The 24,999-nt window shown below is 50.2% G+C and overlaps 2 protein-coding genes across 2 annotated transcripts; one reads left to right on the forward strand and one right to left on the reverse strand.

The window, feature by feature from the left end:
• SLC35E4 (solute carrier family 35 member E4) lies at positions 1-6,688 on the forward strand. Its single transcript, XM_026484832.4, has 2 exons — positions 1-1,325; positions 5,719-6,688. Exons 1-2 carry the CDS (start codon positions 707-709, stop codon positions 6,150-6,152), a joined length of 1,053 nt encoding a protein of 350 aa, XP_026340617.1. The 5' UTR covers positions 1-706; the 3' UTR covers positions 6,153-6,688.
• A 9,350-nt stretch (positions 6,689-16,038) lies between these two features.
• DUSP18 (dual specificity phosphatase 18) lies at positions 16,039-24,970 on the reverse strand. Its single transcript, XM_026484834.4, has 2 exons — positions 24,609-24,970; positions 16,039-21,964 (listed from the first exon to the last, which is right to left on the reverse strand). The coding sequence occupies exon 2, from the start codon at positions 21,894-21,896 to the stop codon at positions 21,330-21,332; it is 567 nt and encodes a 188-aa protein (XP_026340619.1). The 5' UTR covers positions 21,897-21,964; positions 24,609-24,970; the 3' UTR covers positions 16,039-21,329.
• Between the last annotated feature and the right edge of the window lie 29 nt (positions 24,971-24,999).

The following is a 24,999-nucleotide window of genomic DNA, read 5'->3' on the forward strand; positions in this document are numbered from 1 at the left end:
GCGCGGGGCCTCGCCCGCCGGGCCGGCGGGGGCTGAAGCCTGGCGGGAGCTGCTGCAGGAGTCGGAGCCGCAGCCGCAGCTGCAGCCGCAGCCGGAGCCCGAGCCGCCGGGAACCGGAGCCGCCGGGAGCCGGAGCTGGAGCGCAGGCCCTGCCGGAGCCTAGCCGAGTCGAGCTCGTAGCCTGGCACCGCGGGCCGGTGTGTCAGCTAGCCGCTGGCTGGGCCTGGGCGCGCTGTTGGAGGGAGCGAGCCGCGACCACCGGCACCACCGGGAGCCGATGCCCGGATAGCCCCTGCCAGGCCTGGGCCCGACCTGAACAAGCAGTAGGTCGCGGGGTCTGGAGCGAAGAGAAAAAAGGACGAGAATTCCATCTAATCGTGGAGTGCGCTTAAAAGCGGGAAGAAGAGTGGAGACTTCACCTGGGACTGGGCAGAGGGGCCCGCAGCTTACTAGGCCAGGCTTGAGCACCGGGGAGCCTGGCATGCCAGCCGCTCGGCCTGGGTTCTGCCCTGTCCGAGCCGGGAGCACAGCATAGCTCCGGGACCTTGCCTAGCACAGGCCTGGCACAAGCAGCAGGGCCCTCACCTGTCTGAGACTGGGCCCAGGATCTGAGGAACTGCGTTCGGGCCTGGCCCAGAGTGGGACTCTGGTGGCCCAGAGCTGGTCACTGGAGAGCTGTCCTCCTGCCCCAGACCCACTGGTACGGATGTGTCGCTGCCCGCTGGAGCACCATGACGGCAGGATGACCTCAGCGGAGGCAGTGGCAGTGGCTAGTGGTGCTCGGGTGGCTGGGTCCCCCGAGTGGCCCCCCGACACCCCCCAGGCCCTTGGGCGGCCTGGCCGGGCCCGGGTGGCCGTGGCAGCACTGGTGTGGCTGCTGGCAGGAGCCAGCATGTCGAGCCTCAACAAGTGGATCTTCACTGTGCACGGCTTCGGGCGGCCCCTGCTGCTCTCGGCGATGCACATGCTGGCCGCGGCATTGGCGTGCCGCTGGGGGGCACAGCGCCCCATGCCCAGCCGGACCCGCCGCCAAGTGCTGCTGCTCAGCCTCACCTTCGGCACCTCGATGGCCTGTGGCAACGTGGGCCTGAGCGCCGTGCCCCTGGACCTGGCACAGCTGGCCACCACCACCACACCCCTGATCACGCTGGCCCTGTCAGCGCTGCTGCTCGGCCGGCGCCACCACCCGCTGCAGTTTGCCGCCATGGGCCCGCTCTGCCTGGGGGCTGCCTGCAGCCTGGCTGGTGAGCTGCGGACACCGCCTGCGGGCTGTGGCTTCCTGCTGGCTGCTACCTGCCTCCGCGGCCTCAAGTCCATCCAGCAGAGTGAGTGCCTGGGTCACTGGCGGAGAAGGTGGGGGGGTGTATGGCCCAGATGGCCCTGTGAGGGGTATGGCTGTTATCCCATTTTCCAGATGAAGAAACTGAGGTTCATGACTTTGGAAGAGGCAGAAACTGAGGTTCAGAAAGGACCGACAGCTCAGAGAATTCCAAGCCCCAAACTTAGGCTCTAGACCCCAGCCGATATTTAATACTAGTTGCCATTGATCTGTGTCTCATGTTTTGTCAAGCCCTTTATCTCATTGCATCTCCATGCTGCCCTGATGAAGGAAGTCACTATGTTGTCCCCACTGACAGGTAGAGACTTGCCCTGGGTCATGTGGCCAGTGAGAAGCCGAGGCAAGATCTGAACCCAGGCAGTCAGACTCTGTGCTGTCCGAGTGATGTGGCGTGAGGCTGTGGACCCCGAAGGAGGCCTGATGGTGGGGACCCAGGAGAGAGAAAGAGGCCGAGACCTTGAGTTGGGATTTGGAAGCTGAGGGGTTTGGCTAAGTCTGGGAAGGGCTGATGTTTACTGGGAGCTGCAGTGTAACAGGCTCCATGCTGGGTGTTGACCTTGAATTGCCATGGCAACCACCACCTTCCTTCTCTTTAGATAGCCCATGGAACTGAGACCTAGAGGTTCATGATTTGCCCCAGGTCACCTCACCTCACCTCTGAAGAAGGGAGACAGGGGGGTTTTGGGCAGAAGGGGAGGCCTAGACCCTGCTAAATCACTGTGTCTGAGGGTAGGGGACGCCTTCCTGTCTCTCTCACCAAGGGGCATCTGAGTCACAGTCCCCACCCTCTCTCAGCCTCAACCTAAGGGAGATGTGGGGTAGGGCAGGGTGCCCACTTGGGGTGGGGAGGCCTGGGATCCAGCCACGCCTTTGCTTGTTACTTGCTGGTCAACCTTGGGCAGATCTGGGTCTTATCTGGGCCTCAGTCTCCCTATCTATTCAGAAGAGGAGGGTTGGAGTTGATGAAGTCCCAGGGGCCTCTTGCTGTCTCCCCCTTCCAGCTCTGAGATCTGTGACCCAGGCCTGGGAGAAGGAGGAGGGGGCTTCAAGGGTGCTAGGCTGGGGCTGGGGGCAGCCTGCAGGCAAGGGAAGGTAGAAGTCAGAGCTCAGCCCTGCCCTGGCATCTTCTGAGGCAGGACTCAGAGGCCCTGTCCCCTTCCTCCCGGGCGCTGAGGCAGGGCCAAAGCTCTGTTCTATTTTTGCCCTCGGGTTACATGAGAGCTGGTGCCCGAGCTTGGGCCTGAGCTCTGGGTATGAGTTGGCAGTGGGAAACCTGACCTCTTGCCCCCCCACCCCACCCCTCCTCACCCTGGGAAAGGTCACAGGGCTGGGAAGGCCCCAGCCTTCAGGCCCACAGCACGCCTGCTTCTCACCCAGGCCTCAGGCACGGAACAGCAGGTGCCTGGCATTGGTCTGTTTCTTGGCTTCTGCCAGCTCCCCTCCTCTTCCAAGCGTCAACCGCCTGGCCCTCGAGGTGGGTTGGGTGCTTCCTCCAGTCTCCCACAGCACCCTCTGTTTCTGCTGTCACAGCTCTGAATGTCCTGTATTGTAGCCACTTGGTCACCTGTCTGCATCCCACCAGACAGGAGCTCTGAGAGGGCATGAACTGGCTTTGGGCATCTCCATGTCCCCCAGCACCTGGCCTGAGGGCCTGGCACAGGCAAATACTCCTTCAGTGGTTGGGTTGGCTCTGACAGCAGAATTGCCAGACTGGTTACGGTACACGGTTCAGGGTACTAAGGAGGGAATTTAGGAGGTTGGAGGCCCCACCAACCAAGATGGGAGGCTGGCAGAGAAGGGGAGGAACAGACTGGAGCCAGGAAGTGAGGTGGGTTTTGGACAAGAGGAGGTTTCTACTTCCAGGGGTTTCAGATTCAGACTAGAGTATAAATGGCAGGCTGAGAGCAGACTGGATGGAGTAGGGGTGAGAGTCCAGGAAGAGGAGCACCCAGGCAGCCATAGGAAGGGCCAGTCGCTTCCTTCCAATCTGGGCCACTTGCAGGCCCAGGGTGGGGCTATGGTCCAAGAAAGGCTGGGAAGTGGGGTGCCAGCTTGCTGAACTTGCTTTCAGCTGTACCCAGCTGCATCAGAGAGCAGCCTGACCTGATCCCTTCCCGAGCTCTCAGGCTGGTGGGGAGATGCACTCAGAGGCAGAAACTACAAGGGCAGGAGAAAAGTTATAGAGCCAAGGTGGGCACAGGTGTGGGAGACCAGAGGAGAGGCCATTCTGGGAGTGGGAAGCAGGCCTTGCCAGGGCCCGGTGGCAGCCAGCAGGAGCAGCATGGGGGATCGTGACAGCTGCCATGGTGAGCCGTCGCCAACGGGCACTGGGCCCTGAGCTCAGGACCTTGCACACTCATGTGAGGGGGGTGTTGTCACACACGAGGCGACTAGACCTAGAGTGACTTGTGTGATATCGCAGAGCTAGTGACTGAGCAAGATGGGATAAGCCAGCAGCCAGCAGCACAGAGGGTCTAGCACGCATGTTTGTCTGTCTGGCAGAAGCCTAGCTGTGTTCAGATGCTGAAACAAAATTGCCTTTAGAGAAGGAGAGGCTGAAATAGAGGGTTTTGTGGGGCTAGCAGGGGAGGGGTCATTAAGGAGGTGGGACCATAGGCTGGCATTTGGGGGCCCTAGGTGGGGTGAGTGGCCTGTGGTGGAGGACCACTGCTCTTTCCCTGGGCTGCAGGGAGGGCAGGCAGAGGGCTGCGTGGGATGCACGATGGGCACAAGGGGCAGGGGGTAGTGGGGAGGTTAGGACCTTCCTGCCTGGCTACCTCAGGGAGGTGAAATTCGCCAAAGGTGAAGTTCACCTAAACACCTTCCAACGATGAGACCTTTAACGTACAAACCACATGCTGCTTGTAATGGTGCTAAATTTGGAGTGAGCAAGCAGGAGGCATTCCAATTATCTGTTCATTTCTAGAAATGCTTGAGCTGGAGGGACTGTTGCCTAGAGAACAAAGCCAAAACATCAAAATGAAATCGAACGCAAACTACGGTTTTCCTCTTCTGCTATGAGTACGCACCCCTGCGGCTCTCTGGAAAGCGTGTGTCTGAAAATGCACAGAGGCCCTGAGAGCCCTGGGAGGGGCCTCGATCAGTTACTCACCTCTCTCCACTAAAGCTTGGAAAAGGCCCCAAAACATCGCCGCCGGTGTGCAAATGCTGTCATTTCCCCCGAGCGGTGTCTCACTTTGACGACGGGCACTGCTTCCTTTGTGAACAGCTGGGTAGTAACATGTTTAAGCATGGACACACACGTGCGCGCGCGCACACGCACACAGGCACACACATGTGAGCTAGTAGGATCTCTCTCTCTTTGCAAAACTGAAAGGTTTCCTCTTAGTCCTGGATTCATCTCGACAAGCCTCAGTTGGTAGCAAAAGATGCTGATTATCAGTTATAAACAGTGAGTGACAGCCAAGTGCAAACGACGACTTTCTTGTTCTCCTGTCATCCCAGGGGTCATAAGTGAATGAAGCAATGAATGAACCCGCCCTCTGACCCCCAGTTTATTATGGTAAAACTCTGTGTGTGTGTGTGTGTGTGTGTTGGGAAGTGGCAGAGCTGGGAGCTGCCGCTGGCCCGTCTGCAGCTATGGTGGTGCGCACTGCAGTGGGGTAGTGGGTGGCCGGGTAAGGACTGAGACCAGGAAAGGTGGGTCCGGTCCCTTGGCACAGGGCCTTCCGAGCTGGTTAAGGACTTAGGGTATTTCTTGCCAGGGCCCGGGGAGTCCCCGATGATTTTTTTTTTTTTTTTTTTGAGCCACATTTCATGTTTATTGATCGTTTGGCTGTCGCAGCAGATTATTGTTCCAGCCTGTGGAAGGTGGTTTGAAGTGGTTGATAACAGGCTTATTTACTTACCTTTTTTTTTTTTTTAAGATTTTATTTATTTATTTGACACAGAGAGAGCAGAAGTAGGCAGAGCAGCAGGCAGAGAGAGGGGGAGAAGCGGGCTCCCCGCTGAGCAGAGAGCCCAACGCAGGGCTCATGGGATCCTGACCTGAGCCGGAGGCAGTCGCCCAACCAACGGAGCCACCCAGGCGCCCGATTTATTTACCTTTTTACGTTTCATGAGCACTTACCTTACAAAGGCTTTATCAGTGTCGTCTGTTGTAATCTCCACAACAGTGCTGCGTGTGAGGTGCTATCCCCCGACTTTGCAGGTGATACAGAGGTTAAGTGCCAGGTCACAGCTGGTAAGGAGTGGACACAGGTCACAGCCCAGGTGGTGTGACTGGATTCTGGACCGTTGTGTTACGGAGCAGGAGCGACTAATTCTGCCTGAGGGATAGGGGCAGGCTTCCGGGGTGATGGGCCCCGGAGCCCCCGCCGGCCCGGCCAGGGTGCTGATGGCTGCTGTCCCGGTTGCAGGTGCCCTGTTGCAGGAGGAGAGGCTGGACGCGGTGACCCTGCTGTATGCCACCTCGCTGCCCAGCTTCTGCCTGCTGGCGGGCGCGGCCCTGGTGCTGGAGGCCGGCGTGGCCCCGCCGCCCGCTCCCGCCAGCTCCCACCTCTGGGCCTGCATTCTGCTCAGCTGCCTCCTGTCCGTGCTCTACAACCTGGCCAGCTTCTCCCTGCTGGCTCTCACCTCCGCCCTCACCGTCCACGTCCTGGGCAACCTCACCGTCGTGGGCAACCTCGTCCTGTCCCGACTCCTGTTTGGCAGCCGCCTCAGTGCCCTCAGCTATGTGGGTATTGCACTCACCCTTTCAGGAATGTTCCTTTACCACAACTGCGAGTTTGTGGCCTCCTGGGCTGCCCGCCGGGGCTTCTGGCGGAGGGGCCGGACTGGCAAAGGCCTTTGAGACCTAGGGGAGCACCTGGGCTCCCTGGGACAGCCCCAGCCGGAATCCAACCTTGGCCAGTGACCATGGGAAAAGCAGAGAGCCGGCAGCCACTGGGGCCATGGAAGAGAGAGGGGGGCCTTCTGGAAGGGCCGCCTTGGAGGCTGGAATGGGGATTCCCGGAGAAGCACCTCCTGTCCCTTGCCTGCCTCTCATCACAGACCTCACTCACCACTGGATGGTGGGTCCAGACCTGGCACAGTTGCTGTGCCCGTGGGACTGATTATTATGACGAGCGTCAACCACTCCAAAAATTGCTGGCCAAACTTTGAAAACCTCACCATGTTCTGAGGACGACGATGATTCTTGGCGATTGCACAATCCTTCCTCCAGGAAGTGGGGGAGGCAGCTAGGGGGCCCAGGGGAGGGCTTCTTTGTTGCTGGGATCCCCTGGGAATTGGGGTCATCTATGCCAACTCCAGGCAGCTGCTGTAGCCTCACCCCTGGGCCCCCCAATTTTGGGTCTTCCATCTTCAAATAAACTATTTTTGCTTGTATATGTGTGTCATTCCTCACAGTTACAGCTAAGGAAGCATAGGGAGAGCCCTGGGCCCGCTGGCTGCTAGCTGCCCCCCCAGAAACAAGGACCTCCTCCCTTACCCACCATGGCCTGTCTGGGTCCCCTTCTCTAACTGGCCACACTGCCGTTGCTCACATTCTGCATGGTGGCAGGGGCTTCCTCCCTGCTCTGCTCTGGCTTCTCTACTCCGCCTTCCACATAGCCCCAGAAGGTTCTTTCTGAAACACACACCTTCTGGGGCTCTATACTACCGGGACAAAGTCAGAACTTCCTGCTCCGGGCCACAAGACCATAAAGATCTGGACCTTGCGGCCTCACCAGGTCCTGTCTTGCTTCTCCTCTCCTTGGGTTCCACCTTCCATCCTTACCAACTTCCTTCGGGCACCTGGCCCGGGAAGGAGAGGCGCAGGGTTTCCTGGCCCTGGCCTCCACCCAGGCTGGCCTTTTGGAGGGGAAGTGGGCCCTGGCTGAGTCACTCACTACGCACCCTGCCTGTGACTCAGAGATGCCGCCGGCCCAGCCCTATCCCTGTGCAGCCTGGGCATTTCCAGCCTCCATCCTGGGGCTTGGCCAGACAGGACAGATTAGATGTCTCTGGGCGAGCAGAGCCTCATTGGTACTCAGGACCCTTTCTCTTTCCAGGGAGCCCCCTACCATAGCAGAAGCCTCCCTGCAGCACCCTCGCCCTGGCCTTTAGACCCCCAGGGAACTCTTGGCTGAAGGGTGAGCCTACCCCAACCCCCAAATCCCATCAGATCAGAGCCAGCCCTTGGTGGTTGTGGGGACAGGGCAGGGGTGAATTGGAGCCCTGTTTGACCTGGGGGCTGGCTTGTCACCAGACTCAGGACTATCCAGCATTAAGGAGATACCCCCTCAAGGTCATATTTAAATCCCTCCCTATCAGAAAACCTGGGTTTGTATCCTGGCCCGGTTTCTCACAGTGTGACCCGTTTGGTCTCCCCTGCTATCCGTGTCATTGGGAGTGGGCAGTGAGGATTGCTGGGATAACCGGGGGGAAGGGCTCAGCGGGTGGTTCCCATCACAGCCCGCTGCCCCTCTAGGCTCTGCCTCTCACTAGCTGATTGCCTCGGGGCAAGTCTCTCCACCTCTCCAAGCCTCCATCTTCCTGCCCAGTCCCTGCGGGGAAGCCTTGTCCTCGGGATAACAGATGTTACCTTCCTTGGGGAGCTCTTTCCTACCCCTATGGCTGCCCTGCTCCATGAAAAGCTGAGTCGAGAGCACTCAGGCGGGGTACTGAGCACATCGACTGTCAGAACTAGTGTTATCACTTCTCTTCTCCACCAGACTGGGCTCTGGAAGGGCCAAGACTGCTGTCACCGCTGTCTCCCCAGCACCAGCAGTGCCTGGCATAGAGTAGGTGAAAAAGAACACTAGTCACGAACAGGGGTCAGACCTGGGTCCAAACCCCAGCTCTGGCATGTCTAAGCTGTGTGACCCCAGGCAAGGGCCTTCTCCTCCTGTGCCTCTATGTGTTAAGTGGGGGCAGCAGTAGAACCGAACCCTGGCTAGCTCAAGGGGGCTGCACTGGGCTTATGTGTGGCAAGTGCTTAGCAATAGTTCCCGAAACCTAATAGGTCCTCAAGAAATGTTAGCAGACTGATTCACAACAGAACGAACAGGATTCCTAGTTCCTCCCCAAGGCTTTTCATACTAGCCACATCCCCCCTCCTGGCCTTCCAGTGCACGTTGAAAGCCCCCAGGGCTTGCTCTTAGAGCTCAGTGGGAGGGATGCCCCAGCTCCCACCCCCTTGCCCTGCTTTGGAGGAGGCCAGGATCTGGGTCTGTGCTGGGCATCCTGCCATTGTGGATTCAGAACAAAGCTGCTGCCTTGTCTTAGCCCCAGCTGCGAGGGGGGCCCCTCCCTGCGTCCCCAGGGGGCCCTTGGATTGTCATTCCAGGGGCCAGAGCAAACAAGGGCTCTTCTTGCTCTCTGCTCTGTTCCCAAATCAGCTCAGGGATGCCAGACACTCCACCATCGCACTGCCCCTGCTCACTGGCCAGTACTTCCTGGAAAGAACAGAAGATACAATGGAGAGCCATGGGAGGTTTTGAGCAGGCAAGAGCCATGATGTTCAACAAACATTTCTTGATAGTGGCCCTTTAGTTTGGTCTGGAGGGGAAATGGAAGGGGAAATTGACAGGAGGTAGAGAGATCAGGGAAGACGTATTGTGGTCCAGAGGATGGTGGGGACAGTGTTGTGGGCACAGCACAGAGGACCATCAGTTGTATAGATTTGGGGTAACAAATTATCCCCAAACATAACAGCTTAGAGCAACACACATGAATTATCTGACAGTTTCTGTGGATCGGGTATTGAGGAGTGGCTTAGTGGAATAGTTCTGGATGTCGCCCAGAGCTGCGGTCGTGTGAAGGCTTGACTGGGGCTGGAGGGTCCACTTCCAAGATGAGTCGCCCACATGGCCGTTGGCAGGAGGCTTTGGTTCCTTGCTGCGTGGGCTTCTCTCCAGGGCATCTTGAGTATCCTTATGACATGGTAGTTGGCTTCTCTCAAAGTGAGTGATGAAGAGAGCAAAAAGCCACAATGTCCTTTGTGACCCAATTTCAAAAGTCACACTCATTTCTCCAATATCTTCATGTATTATTTAACTCTACTACTGTCATTTCTCTGATATCTTAGGTCAACCCTCTTCCGTATGGGCTTTCCCACCCTGGCTACCCTAAAGGCACGAATACCAAGAGGAGGGGATTTCTGAGGTCAGCTCAGGCTGGCTACCACGTGAGTGAATGTTTGTTGCGTCAGTGATTGAGGAGGACACAGCTTGGGGCCAATGGGGAGTGAGTCCCGGAGTCTCCTGCTCCACGTGGGATTTTGTTGGCACAGCTCCGAGTCCTCCCGGATACGATACTATACGATCCTGCCCACAGGGGCACTCGGCAAATGTTTGCTCAGTGAGGGCTGGGGGCTGCTTTCTCTGCTCCCACTTGCAGACAGGAGGAGGTCTGGGCTCCCTGGTCTGGTGTTTGATGCCCTGGACGCTCTGCTGTCTCCAAGCCCACTCCCCGTGATTCTTCCAGCTTGATGAGGCCACCCTTGCTGCCTGTGCCTGATGGAACCTTCCAGTATCTAGGCCTCCTTCGGCCCGCTCCTGACAGCCGCAACCATCATGTGCCCCTCCTCTCAGCACTGCTAGCATCCCAGCTGGGTAGATTCTGGTGCAGCAGTCCCTGCTGCCCCGACTGGGCATTTCTCTTTGTATGTAAACTTTCTCTGGTGTAAGAACCCTGCCCGAGCACCTTATGCCGGAGCCCAAGCTGAGGCGCCTTAGCTGAGCGAGGAAACCTCTCAACCCTGAGACACCTCTGCTGAATTTCCCACGAGCCCCGTTTGAAAGCCACAAATCTAGTTCAATCCTTGTCATACATACGAGGAAACTGAAGCCCAAAGAGGAGGCAGGACCAAGATGACGAGCTTAGTCTGTTCAGGAGGCAGGACCAAGATGCCCCAGGATGGGTGGCTTATAAACAACAGAAATTTCTTTCTCACAGTTCTGGAGCCTGGAAGTCTGTGGTCAGGCTGCCAGCATGGTCAGGTGTGGGGCCTCTTCTGGGTCACTTTTTTGTATCCTTACATGGCAGATGGGGCAACTAGTTCTCTGGGGCCTCTTTCATAAGGACACTAATCCCATGCATGATGGGTACGCTCTCATGACCTCATGACCTCCCAAGGTCCTTACCTCCTAATACCATCATCTTGGGCATTAGGTTTTCAACATATGAATTTCAAATATTCGGACCACAGCAAAAATCTGATGCAAAAGGGGAACAGCAGGGCTAGGGCTTTATCTCCTAATTTGGGGAATTCCTGCCATTTCCTGCTCCTGGTCCAGAGAACAGAGCCAGGGTGTGAAGGTACGGAGGTATGTAGGGCCTGGCCCAGGCTTACAGAAGTTGCCAGCCGGGTACCCCCCAGCCCAGTCAGCAAAACATATTTTTTTTTCTTCAGGGGAAAAGCATTACAAATGTTTTGCCAAGGGGAAGTCTAGAAACATTTGTGGCAAGAGGCTTTTACGTGTTGAAAGCTTTCTGCTTTTGGGTGTCTCTTGGCACCTCTGAGAGGTGGGGAGGGTGGTGATTTACTCTGGGTCCTCTGAGAAGCAGACGCCAAGATGGAAAGAAAAGTGCAAGGGTTTTATGAAGGCAAACATTTGTGAGAGAAAATGGGAAGGGAGCTGGGAAGGCTGGGAGAGCTGTCAGACCATGATGTAAGTCAGACTCTGAGTGGAGGACAGAGGGGAGCAAGGTTGCGTGGAAGTGTTCCTGACCAAGCTGTGGTCTAAGGAAGGTTCGGCATGGTCATCAGAGCCCTTGAGCCACAGAAGACAACCAGTAGAGCCCCACTTCTCCCAGGAATCGGTCTGCCTCAGTCTCCCTGCTGTGCTCAGGAACTGGCTAGAAGGAGTCTGAGGGAAGTCTGGTCTGAGCATAAACATGGTGATAGATTTCACACGGCCCTTGGTTGGTTTTACTTTCTGTAATTGTAGGTCTGTGGGACACATCCTTAGGGTCACCACAGATGCCATCGTGACTCCCAGTTTACAGAGTTGGCAGAATTCCAGAAAAATTCCAGGGTCTGCCTGAGGTCATAAAACAGGTTGAAAATCCACCTTTCGACTCTCTTTCAGGCTTCATAAGTGACACAGATCCTAAATCTGCAGGTGGAGGTTGATGGATTCTTAGGGCATTTGGATGTAACATCCCGGGATATAGGTAAGCAGGGCTGTGCGCTTTAGGGATCGAGAGCTACCTGTCCTTGGGGCTTGTAATGAGATCACCATCTTCACAGAGCTTGTGCAGGAAAATCCCCAGGGCCACTAGCGTGTCACTATTTCTCTGACAGAGTATTATGAACTTCACAGAAACTTCTTAAACCATATGTAATTTTTTAATTCATCATAAAGAAAGAAAGTAATTCTGGACTTTCATAAAATCACAGAGACCTGGAATCCCTGCTCCAACCATCCAGGATGTTGGGCTGCGAGAATCATTTCATTCTTCCCTGTTATAGGATTATGTGAAAGCGCCAATATGACCTACTTTTCCTAGGTGGTTTGAGTAAAGGGTCACCCTACCGAGTCTCAAGGAACAGAGCGAACTCTTTGGGAAAAGGACTTAGACCCTCCCAAGAGCCCTCAATCTCAACCTCTTCCACTTAGTATATGAAATCTTGATCCTACCACGACCAATTAGGAAAATAAAAAGAATAATTTAAAAAGGATCCAAAATTATATCTCAACTATGAAAAAAAAATGCATGAAAGGAAATATACCACTATACCAAAATGTTGACTTGGTTATTGCTTCAAGATAGTATTGTAGATGGACCATATTTGTTTTCCTTTTTCTGCAAATGGGCATATATTTTTAAAAATAAATTTCTTAGGGTTCCAGTTCTGAGTAAGATAGAGTAAGCATCATCTGTCCTTCCCCCAAATGCAACTAAAAACACTGGACCGAATGGAGCTGCTCTCTGAGGATTCTGAAAACGAAATGGTAGCAGGTGGTTTGGGGAAGGGAATCAGAACTGGAGTATAAACAATCTGGCGGTGAGCTTCCTGTTTTGTTTTTTGTCCCTGTGTCTCCTGGCCTGGTCTCAAAGGCAGTGTGACTCCGGGAACTGTGCACTGGGCATGGAAGGAAAATCTCCAAGAAGCCCTGTCTTCCTGGTCTGAGGAGTAGAAAGGAGGGCACCTTCAGGACAAAGTAAGGGAAATCCTCCCCCCCCCACCCGCCCCTTTTCTCTTCTTTTGCCCTGCCCCCAGGCAAGCCTCATACTTAAGTTAAAACTCAGGGCAGCAGCAATGGCAGTGGCTGCTGGGAAAGCACCTAAAATCCCGAGGGGAATCCTTCTCTCTGACCAAAAGAACTGTGGCCTGAAAAGTGTGTATGGAGTGAAGGAGTGTGGGGCAGACGAAGCAATTTCCATTGCCTTTTCTCTCTTCATGCTGTCCACTTGGCTCCACAGCAGACCCAATCACAGAAAGTGTGTGCAGAGCAGGGAGACCAAAGGTCTGGATTTCCAGCTGGAGGACCTGGGAATGGGTGGCTTGAGAACCTGAAAATGTGTGTGTGTGGGGGGGGATCATGGAGAGGAGGGAGCTTGAGAAATGGATCCCATAAAGTTGCATGTGAACTGCTAGGCTCCATGCATGGATCTGACTCTAAACAGTATTCCAGTGACTTTCAGAAGTAAGCTAGGTAGACCACCAGATTTCAGACTGGCCCCCGGGTGGCACAGACTCAGGACAGATCTCAAGTACATTGCCAAAGTTTTGAAAATGAACTGACATTGGAACTATGGCCCTTTTAAAGACTTTTTTTTTTTTTTAATTTTATTTCTTTCTTCATGAGAGACAGAGAGAGAATGAGAGGCAGAGGCACAGGGAGAAGCAGGCTCCCCACAGAGCAGGGAGCCCCATGTGGGACTCGATCCCAGAACTCCAGGATCAGGATCAGAGCTGAAGGCAGATGCTTAACCGACTGAGCCACCCAGGCACCAGAAGCCATGGCCCTTTTAAAACACAAAATTCAACTGTGTCGATTTTATTTTTTAATTTTAAAAAATTTTTAAAGATTTTATTTATTTATTTATTGAGAGAGAGTGTGAGAGGGCAAAAGCAGGGGGAGTAGCAGAGGGAGAGGGAGAAGCAAGCTCCCCGTTGAGCAGGGAGCTGGATTCAGGGCTCGATCCCAGGACCCTGAGATCATGAGCTGAAGGCAGATGCTTAACTGACTGAGCCACCCAGGTGCCCCAACTGTGTAGACTTTAAATATCTTAGTGGTTTATTCAGTGATTCATGAATCTAGCAGCATCCAATCTAGCAGGAAGAAAGGAGCTCCAAGGAGCTGCGCAAAATGAAAGACTTTTATAAGCAGAAAGGATTAGGTATAAGGAAGTTATTTTAGGCAAAAAAGTGGGTAGGTTATTTCAAAGTTATTTTTCTTTAGGGAATGGCAAGGATGTGTCAGGCAGATTACCTAACTAGGGCTGATCAGGCAACTCCATTTTTTTTTTTCTTTAAAGATTTTATTTATTTATTTTTGAGAGAGAGAAAAAAAAGTGAAAGAGTGTGCATGAATGGGGATGGGGTTGGGGAGGGGCAGAGAGAGAAGCAGATTCCCTGCTAATCAGGGAGCCCGATGCGGGGCTCTATCCCAGGACCCTGGGATCAGGACCTGAGCCAAAGGCAGACGCTTAACTGACTGAGCCACCCAGGCGCCCTGATCAGGCAACTCCTGATCGACTGGTTTAAGATTCCATTTCTGGTGGGGCCAGAACTGTAATTAATTTAAGTTTCAGTTTGGAGGCATGAGGCTTAGCATAAATGACTCCATTTTGTGCTTGTAGTCTTGTTTTTAACAGTCCACAGGGGGCAGATCAGAACTGAACCTCAGTGGGTCAACTGTCTCCTAAAACAAAAACTCATCATTTTCCATAGGATTTAACCAAGACCTAGAGTCTCATAACCATAATATTCAAAATGTTCAGGATTCAATCCAAAATTACTCTACATACAAAGAACCAAGAAAGTCTGAACACTGAGATGACCTGGATGGAATTATTGGAAAAGAACTTTACAAATGAAGAGATAAAAAGACTTAGCAGAAAAATAGAAGATACAGAAAATAACCAAATAGAAAATTTTAAAACTAAGAAATTATATTCATCAAAACTTGCAAATATCCTGGATGGTCTTAGTAGCAGAATGGAAATGATAGAGGGAAGTCTGTGAACTTGAAGACAGATCAATAAAAATTAACTGTGATAGGCAGAATGCCCATTCTTTCCAAAGATGTCCCTGCCGTATTTCCTGGAAACAGTGAATGTTATTCTATATGACAAAAGGGACTTTGCAGATCTAATTGAGGTTACAGACTTTAAAATCAGGATTATCTGGATTATTGGGCGGGCCTAATCTAATCACACAAATCCTTAAAAGCAGAGAATTTTCTCTGGCTGAATTCAGAGACATGGAACAGAAGAAAAAGTCAGAGGTATTCAAAGTGTGAGAGGGACTCCACCCCTTGGATAGCATTTGAAGGAATGTGGGCAGTTTCGAGGAGAAAAGACCAGCCTCCAGCTGATAGTAAGGAAATGGGGTCCTTTGTCCTACAACTACAAGGAACTGAATTCAGTCAACAACCTCAATAAGCTTGGAAGCAGAACCCTGCCCAGAACCTCCAGTAAAACAACAACAACAACAACAACAAAAACCCGCACGTAATTTCGGCCTTATGAAACATCTTGATTTTGGCCTGTGAGACCCTAAGCAAAAGATTCAGTTAAGCCCAACCAGACTTCTGACCTACAGAAATTGTGAAATATTAACAGGTACTGTTTCAAGCCACTGAGCTTATAGTTATTTGTTATAGCAGCAAGAGAAAACTAATACAGTATCCACTGAACATCACGGGGAAGTGGTTAAGATATTAATTCTAAATAGATTCTGAAAAGTTGAGTAGGTATAATATATTCTCTAGTGTAATCTCTAAAAAAACTACATAAAATTAAAACAGAATACTTTAAAAATATTCAATAACCCAAAAGAAGGCAGGAGAAGGGAAACAAATGGAAAACAGAGGGCAAACAGAAAACAAAATGGTAGACCTAAATCCAAATATTGATAATTTTGGTCTAAACACACCAATTAAAAGACAGATTAGATATGTAAAAAAAGCCCCAACTATATGGTGTCTCAAGAAACCCATTTTCTTTTCTTTTTTTTAAAGATTTTATTTGTTTGTTTATTTATTTATTTATTTATTTATTGACAGACAGTGAGAGAGCACACAAGCAGGGGGAGTGGCAGAGGGAGAGGGAGAACCAGGCTCCTTGCTGAGCAGGGAGCCTGATGTGGGGCTCAGTCACAGGACCCTGGGATCATGACCTGAGCCAAAGACAGATGCTTAACCAATTGAGCCACCCAGGTGCCCCAAGAAACCCATTTAGGATGTAAAAAAAATATATCATGCAAAGATTACTTAAAACAAAGCTGGAGTGGCTACAGGCATATCAGACAAAGAGACTTCAAAAAATTAAGAAAGGTGAAGAGACATTGCATATTGAAAAAAAGGGTCAATTTACCATAAAGACATAACAATCCTAAATATATATGTACCTAACAACAAAGCTTCAAAATACATGAAACAAAAATTAATGGAATTGAAAGGAGGTGTAGGCAAATCCACAATTTTAGTTAAATACTTCCAACACTCTTCCCTCAGTAATCAATAGAACAAGTAAACAGAAAATCAGGACAAGTATAAAAGAATTGAAACCACCATCAATTATCATCGATCAATAAACTGACATTTATTGACCACTCTATCCAAAATGTTTTTTTTCCCTCAAGTGCACATGAGACATTCACCAAGATAGACCACATCCTACATGGTAAACAGTAACAAATTTGAAAAAAATAAAATCATACAACTTATGTCCTCTGATCATAATGGAATTAAATAGAAACCAGTAACAGAGAAATGGTGGTAGAATTTCTAATATTTAAAAATTAAACTATACACTTCTAAATAATACATGGGTAAAGAAGAACATTTTGAGAGAAATTAGAAAATATTTTGAGGGGTGCTTGGGTGGCTCCGTTGTTAAGTGTTTGCCTTCGGCTCAGGTCATGATCCCAGGGTCCTGGGATGGAGCCCTGCATCAGGCTCCCTACTCAGTGGGAAGCCTGCTTCTCCTTCTCCCACTCCCTCTGCTTGTGTTCCCTCTCTTGCTGCCTCTCTGTCAAATAAATAAATAAAATCTTTAAAAAAAGAAAAAAATATTTTCAAATGAACAAAAATGAAAATGCAGCATATTGAAATTTGTGGGATGCAGGTCTGAAATCAGTAATCTAAGTTTCTACCTTATGAAATTGGAAAAGAGAACAAGATAAATTTGAAAGAAGCAGAACTGTGGAAATAATAAAGAACAGAAATAATGAAGTAGGAAAGGGAAGAACAACAGAGAAAATAAAAAAACAAGGTAGGTAGTTGTTTAAAAAGATTTCAAAAATTGATAAACCTCTAGCCCGACTAACAAAGAAATAAAGAGAGAAGACAAATTATCAGCATGAAGAATGAAAAGGTGATATCTCTGTGGCCCCTGCAGATAATAAAGATACTAAGGAATATTACAAATAACTCTGCATAAATTTGATGACTTGGATGAAATGGAGCTATTTCTGAAAAATCACAAGCTACCAAAACTTACCCAAGATGAAATAGGTAACTCGAATAGTCCTTTAACCACTAAAAGAATTGAACTCATTGTTAAATCCTTCTGAAAAAGAAATCTCCAAGTCCAGATGGTTTCACTGGTGAATTCTACCAAATATTTATTAAAGAAGAAATAACACCAATTCACACATCTCTTTCAGTAAATAGAAGGAGAGAAAATACTTTCCTACTCTTCCCTAATTTCCTTACCTTAATAAACGGCTTCCTTAACTACAAAAAGCCTATAGCTAACATCATAATTAATGGAAAAGACTGAACACTTTCTAAGATCAGAAACAAAGCAAGAATGTCCATTTTCATCACTCATAGTCATCATCATACTGGAAGTCATAGCCAGTGTAATAAAATAATAAATCAAAGGCATTCAGATTGGAAAGGAAGAAATAAATCTATTTCTATTTGTACATGACAAGATTGTCTACATGTAGATTGCCAAGGAATCTACAAAAATGCTTTTAGTAAGGTCACAGGATACAAAGTCAACACACAAAAATCAATTGTATCTCTATATAGTACCAACAATGAACAATTGGAAACCAACATTAAAATTTTTTTTTCACAATGCTCTCCCTCGAATGAAATACTTAGGTATAAATACAGTAAAATATGTAAGATTTGTGTGCTGAAAACCACAAAACACAGATGAAAGACATCAAAGACCTAACTCAATGGGGAGACATACTATATTCATGGATTGGAAGATTCAACAGAGTAAAGATGGTAATTCTCAGGGGGTGCCTGGGTGGCACAGCAGTTAAGCGTCTGCCTTCGGCTCAGGGCGTGATCCCAACGTTATGGGATCGAGCCCCACATCAGGCTCCTCCGCTATGAGCCTGCTTCTTCCTCTCCCACTCCCCCTGCTTGTGTTCCCTCTCTCGCTGGCTGTCTCTATCTCTGTCGAATAAATAAATAAAATCTATAAAAAAAAAAAGATGGTAATTCTCCCCCAAACTGGCTAAAAGATTTAACATACTTCGAATTGAAATCCCAGTAGGAGTTTATTATCGTTGTTGTTGATATAGACAAGTTGGTTCTAAAATTTATATGAAAGGCAAAGAAAGTAGAATAACCCAAACAATTTTTTTTTAAAAGAAAATTGGAGGACTCACACTATTTGACTTTAAAACTTACTATAAAGCTATAGTAATCAAGATAGTGTGGTACTGGTGAAGAGAAAAATGCATATATCACACAGAATAGAGTCCAAACAGACCTATACAAAGGAGCAAAGGCAGCTCAATATAGTTGAAACCACTAGATATCTACGTGAAAAAATATGAACCTCAAACTAATCTTCACACCTTATACCAAAGGATCATAAAAATAAGTGAAAAACTTAGACCCTCAAAACTTTAACATCGGAGAAAATCTTTGTGATCTGGGGTTAGGCAAAGAGTTCTTAGACATGACACCAAAACAACAGTCCATAAAAGGAAAAAAATTAGCAAATAGCACTTCATCAAAATTAAAAACTTTGCACTGTAAAAGATACTTCGAAGAGGGGCGCCTGGGTGGCTCAGTCGTTAAGCGTCTGCCTTCGGCCCAGGGCGGGATCCCAGGGTCCAGGAATCGAGCCCCACATCAGGCTCCCTGCTCCGCTGGGAAGCCTGCTTCTTCCTCTCCCACTCCCCCTGCTTATGTTCCCTCTCTCGCTGGCTGTCTCTCTCTGTGTCAAATACATAAATAAAAAATCTTAAAAAAAAAAAGATACTTCTAAGAGAAATAAAAAGATAAGCTAGACTGGGAAAAAAAATTTACAGATCTATTATCTGAGAGAGGAGTTGTATCCAGAATATATAAAGTATTCTCAACACTCAAGAGTGAGAAAACAGCCCAATTTTAAAATGGGCGAAAGAGTTGAACAGACACTTCACCAAAGAGGGTATGTGGAAGGCCATGAAGCACATAAAAAGATGCTCCACATCATTAGCCATCAGGAAAATGCAAATTAAAACCACAAAGAGCGAATACCACACACCTGTCAGGGTGGCTAAAACAAAAAATATCGGCAGTACCAAAAACCAGGGAGAAAGTGGATCTCTCACAGTGGAATGCAAAACAGTGTAGCTACTCTGGAAGTCTGGTCGTTTTTCATAAAGTTAAACATAACCTTTATCATATAACTGATCGATCCCACTTTCTAGGTATATACCTTGATAAATGAAAACTTCTGTTCACATAAAAACCTAAATACAAATGTTCGTAGCAGTTTTACTCAAAATTACCCCAGACTGGAAACAACCCAAATATCCGTCAATGGGTGATTAAAACTGTGGTCACCCACAATGGAACACTACTTAGCTATAAAAAGCAACATGGAATGAATCTCAAAGACACACTCAAAGAAGCTAGTCTCCAGAGGTTACATCCTCTATGATGCTATGTATGTGACATTCTAGAAAAGGCAGATCTATAGGAACGGAGAACAGATTGGTATGTGGCAGAGGCTGGGGCAGGGCGAAGGTCTGAATACAAAGGGTGGCATAAAGAATTTTGTGGGTGATGGAACTGCTCTGTGTCCTGATGGCAGAGGTAGTTACACAAATGTGTTAGAATGGTACATGCAAAAAAGTTAATTTTATGGCATGTTAATTCAAAAATTTTAAAAATGAAAATGAAATATGTCCCAATCAATTTCTCTTTAAAAAGGCTATGAAAGAAATTTTCCATCTGGGTTTCTTCCAGAAATGCTGCTTTGTGGGGGCTCTGCCACACCGGCCCTGGTGTTTGTGGGTCTGTTTATTCGCCTGTAAAACGAGAAGTCAGTCTAAAGCAGGAATTTTCCTTCTCTCCTGCACCCTAAAATTACACCCCTGGGCATGCCCTCAACGGAAGTGTGGGGGTGGGGTAGGTTTGGAAGGAGAAGGCGTTTGGCTTCCACTGGCCTCTGGAGTCACAGAGCACTTGTTCTTTTGTCTGTCTCATATATCGCTCGTCCGAAAACCTCTGGATTAGAATAGTTGGTCTTGAGTCAGATCCTCAGGCCCCTGGGGGTTTTGAACCATCCTGGATTTCAGGGCCTATAGGTGGGGCCCATTCATTTGTCCCCATGGACCCCAGTGGTTAGCCAGCATTGGCATTAATGGTCAGCAATCTAAACAAGGTCTTTTGGGAGAAGCTGAAAGTGTGCTCCTTGCTTTAGGACCCCTGGTCACACATGGATGAAACACAATGGGAACTCTGAAAAGGCTACGAGGTCTAGGCCTCTTCCAAGGTAGGGTCCGAAAGGCCTCAAACCACTTTTTCCCCCCACAGGATGACTTTCTGGAAGAGCACTTTGTAAACAGTGAAGGGCTGTGCACAGATGGGGGAAATGCCACCATGAGGATGACCGCGCTGATCCAGACCAGCGGGGCCAAAGCATCATTCGTGAGGAAAGTTGCTACCACAAGCACGTACCACGGGCCAGGAGCCATGTTAAGGAATCGTTGAATCTCCATGACAATGCTGTGAGGAAAGGGCTGTCATTGCTTGGACAGATGAGAAAGCTGAGGTGCCAAGAGTTCCGGATCACGTGGGGAGGAGGTGACAAGGCTAGATTCCGGTCTGCAGCTCCAGCCTTTCAAACTGAGACCTGTGAGAGGAACCCCTGACGCCCGATGTCAGGCCTGCTCTCCACATGTGCCCCCAAGAAGGAAACGAATGCCACCTTTCATCGAAGGCTGGCAGGGGACTGCCAAGGGTACTTGAGACAACAGCACTCAAAATCGAAAATATTTTTAAACATTTTATACTGTAGAATGCTTTCTTTGAAAACTATGTCATGTGTAAATCAAATCCAGAAAACCAGAGCTGGGCCCCTGTGGGTCGCAGGCGGAAGCAGAGTTGGCCTGGGCCCCCAGGACTCCCGGAGCACCACTTGCAGGCCACTTACCTAGTGGGCTGGCGCGCTTACTGTGAACAGCACAGGAGGCACAAAGATGCTTAAGGCTCTGGCTTTGGGTTTGAAAGAATTTAGTGGAATTGTGGCTGACTCATTCCTGGGTTAGTCGGTCTGGGGGAGGGCAGCAGGATTCCAGGCTTGCCAAACACTTTAGGCCATTTGACCTGGGCACGGGCCTCACTCTCCCCTCTGGCCAGCAGCCATGAGCCGTCACTTACCAGGGTAGGAAACCTCTCTGCACCATTGTACAGTTGGTGAATTAATCTTTGAAGATATAGATAATAAGGTTAAAACACCTTTAAGGTTTACAGCACCTTTCCTTTTTTTCTGGCCCTTATAAAAGGTATCATCTGTTTCTTCTGTATCAAGGAAAGTGGAACGTTTCAGTTCAGATCGTGGTGGAGGGTCCACAGCAGATCTGCCCCTCTGACCTGGGTGCGGGGGCTGGCAGGACGGCTCACAGTGGAATCATCAAATGGACCTCCTTCTCGTAGATGTCAGGGATCGCGCCCATAGGGGAGCTGACCATGTGCACCGTGTTCTTGCCAAACAGCTGGAATTCGTAGTGGATGAGCTGCTCCCAAAAGCCACTGTTGGGGCGGATGATGGGCCGGCATGACTTGGTCCACGTGTGGGCGTCCAGCAGGGACATGGCGTGGTACTTCATGAGGTAGGCGAGGCAGAGGGCAGCTGAGCGGCTCACACCAGCCGCGCAGTGCAGCAGCGTGCGGCCCTGCTTCATCTCTACGCTGTGGATGTGGTCAGCAATGGGGTCAAAGAAGTCACAGAGACGCGAGATCGGTGTGTCGGCCACAGGCACCTGTATGTACTGGATGTCCTCGTAGAAGGTATTCACCACTTCTACCGACACGTTGATGACCGTGGTGATCCGGTTGCTGGCGAGCATAGGCCTGTTGTTGGCCGCCACCCCACTGCTGAGGTACAGGCTGCTGGTGACCTGCGAGAGGCCGCTGGCCGAGGGCTGCCGGAACCGAGCCGGAAACGTACACGGGGGCGCGGTCATCAGGCCGGTGGGTCAGCGGCCAGGAGGCACAAGGGCTACATCTTTCTGTCGGCCTGTGCCATGGAAGACTACAAGGAGGGAGAGAATGTTTAGGACAGCAGGAGCCCAGCTGGGCCAGAGAGCCAACCCCAGGGGATTTCTGGGAAATGAATGGATGGGTCTGTAACAGGATCCCCAAGGTGGTCCTCTGACCATCACAGCAGAACTACCCAGAGAACTTAATCTCCAAGTCTGGAAGTCAAGGCCTCCCTTGAGGGGCTCCACATCTCTAGCTGGGCAGGCTGACTGTGTCCATCACCTGTGCCCTGGCCTCTCTGTCTAGGTTCACACAGCCTTCTTCTCCCTCTAAGCGGGAGCCACTTGCACAGTCTTGCTTCTCTTCTGACCTTATGCTCAAATCATGAGACTCTGAAGCAGTGACATGAGGAGTCACTGGTGGTATAAGAGAGAGGAGGGTCCTAGCATCCCCCCTCCAAGAATCCCTCTGAAGAGACAGGATGTGCCCCTGTGAAAGTGACATCAAATTAGAGTCCCACATCATTAACCAAGCTCCTGCACCTTGCCTCTAAGGAGAGTGCCTAGGGAAGAAGGCGTCTGAAGCTTCTTGGAGGCCAGCATGAGCGGCCCCATAGCAGCTCCCAGAGAAGCAGAGGGGCATCAGGTGGACGAGCTATACCAGCATGACGCTGTACACAGCAGGGCTATGGCATGCACCCCAGGGAGGGGCACACCCCTGCTTTCTCCTAGAAATCCCAGGCCCTTTACGCTCCCAGTCTTGAACAAAGCTGCAAAAACAGCACATTTTCACATGTTCTTCTGAAACAGGAGTACCGGAGTTAGAGCACACTTCTCGAGGCCAAATGGCAGTCTTCATCAGGCAGAGACAAACGAGGAGCAGAGTTCTGTTCCCCTGCTTAATATATTTCACTGGCTGCCCACTGTCAGGATGAGATGGAGCCCCTTGGTCTGACTGTCCAGGCCATCTGTGGTATGGCTCCTTCCCATCTCTAGCCTCTTTTCCTCCACCCTGAAGGGCCTTGGCTAGGCTGAGTCATTTGCAGTGCCAGATGGATACCAAGTCCTCCCTGGCCCAGGGCCTTTGCTTTTGCTGCTCTCTTGGCCCAGAACCCTTTTTCCCTACAAGTCTATCAGATCCTGATCTGTTCCATTCAGCAGAGGACTTGGGATCTTAGCTAAGGGTCACTTTCTGAGGGAAACCTCTTGGAACCATACCCCTCCCCCAGCTTTAATCAAGTCCCTGCTCCAGGCTTTCTGAGCCTTATGTGCTCCTCTTCCTACCGCTTCCTGAAGATGTGGTTTCGTCTTGATTTGTCTGTGAGTTCTACTGGGATTCACTGTAACTATCTTTACTCCTACTGTATCACCAATGCTAAGTTCTGTGTCCATATAAGTAGGTGCTTGATACATATTTGTTGAATGAGGAATGACGCCAATAACCACGACTCTGCCAGCTCAGAGATCTTCTGGAAAGCATGAGTTTTCTGGCCTTGTTTGTCTAGAATTTGGGGGAAGAGCTTGGTGGAGGTGAGCGTGGTTCCTAAGCTGCTGGAGAGGAAGGCCAAAGGCTACACAGGAAATCCTACCAGCCAATGCCCTAGAGTCAAATGCATCAGGCTCACCCCAGGAAGGCCAGATGGGGCTGTTGGTGCCAAGGGTCATGTGGGGGCAGAGAAAAAGCTCCCTAAAACTCAGTTGAAAGCCTAAATGCTAAGGGATGTTCCATCACCCAAAATGATGGATCCTTATCACCCAAAAACCCAGAGAAATGTGGACTGAGGATTCCCAACATTAGTGCCCAGTGGGCAACAGGAATAGAGGAAACTGCTATTCATCACAGTGACAAAGTGTGCAGAGAAGACACTTCTCTTGAAGGTGAGGGTAGTGATGGGAGGAGACACTTTTACATGCTAGTCAAGAGATTCAATATCTGGGGATATTGAAATGTACAAGACAGTCATGACCCCTCCTCTCACAGAGCTCAGAGTCTTGTGGGAGAGACACACATTAAATAGGCAATTACAGGCACAACAGAGCTGGAAAATAGGGATAACAGTGCCTGTCTTAACAAGGATCTTCTGAGGATGAAATGAGATAACCCCAGGTAAAGTGTTTAACACAGGGCCTGACACAGACTAAGTCCTCTATAAATGGTAACTATTCTTGCTGCTGTTAGGGACATTGAAATGTAGGGCTTATGGGAATGAAGAATAAAGGGATTTATTTCAGGCTCGGGGCGAGGGAGTTGCAAAGATTGCCTCAAGAAATGACACAAAGATTTGAAGAACATTTAGCGTGAGGGGGAGGATGGTGGTGATTAGTTTCACCATTTTATAGCCTACAAAGCCTTTGGCTTCCTTCATCTGGTTCGATCTTCAAGCCAACATAATAGGTGTCTGTAGTTAGTATCTCCATTTTACACACGGGAAAGTGAAGTAGAGAGGAGAAAAGGGCCTGTCTAGGGTCACAGAGCAAGGTCCGAAAGCTGGTCTTTCTAGTTTCATCACGTGTGGGAAAAGTCGGCAAACACCGCGGGGCGTTCATTAATCCTGGGTTATAAGCGTGGAACGAAGTCCACGGATTGACAAGAGCAAAGAGCCACTTCCAGGGGTGAGCCTCCTAGGTTTTCTGGGGAGTTGACGTTGTAATGGGCTCCCTCGCCTGCTGGATATTAAGACCCCCCCCCAGTCTTACCTCTCTCCCGTGGGCGGGAGGGCAGGTTCGTTCAGGAAGCAACCGCGCCCGAAGCCTCAGGTGAGGGTCTCGGGGAGACAGAAGATCGGTCACCAACCGGGAGCCACAATTCCCCGCTGCCCCGCGCTCTGGTTTCCATAGCAATGGTCCCTCCTCTCGGGGAGGAATCCGCAGTGCCGGGTCTTCGGAGAAACCCCGGCCTCGTCTCCGTTCCCTGGAGCTGCCCCGCCCGGCCTTACGCGGTTACCCGCCCCGCGATCACGCGGGGCCACAGGAGTCCTAGCGGAGAGGTAGTGTCAGCTCAGCTCGCGACCGCCCGCTCCATCTCGCCCAGCCCGTCTCCAAGACAACGCGCCCGCTGCACCACGGCGGCCGCTGAGGGACAATCTTG

The sequence above is a fragment of the Ursus arctos genome, unplaced genomic scaffold (assembly GCF_023065955.2).
Source record: "Ursus arctos isolate Adak ecotype North America unplaced genomic scaffold, UrsArc2.0 scaffold_34, whole genome shotgun sequence".
Taxonomy (NCBI): domain Eukaryota; kingdom Metazoa; phylum Chordata; class Mammalia; order Carnivora; family Ursidae; genus Ursus; species Ursus arctos.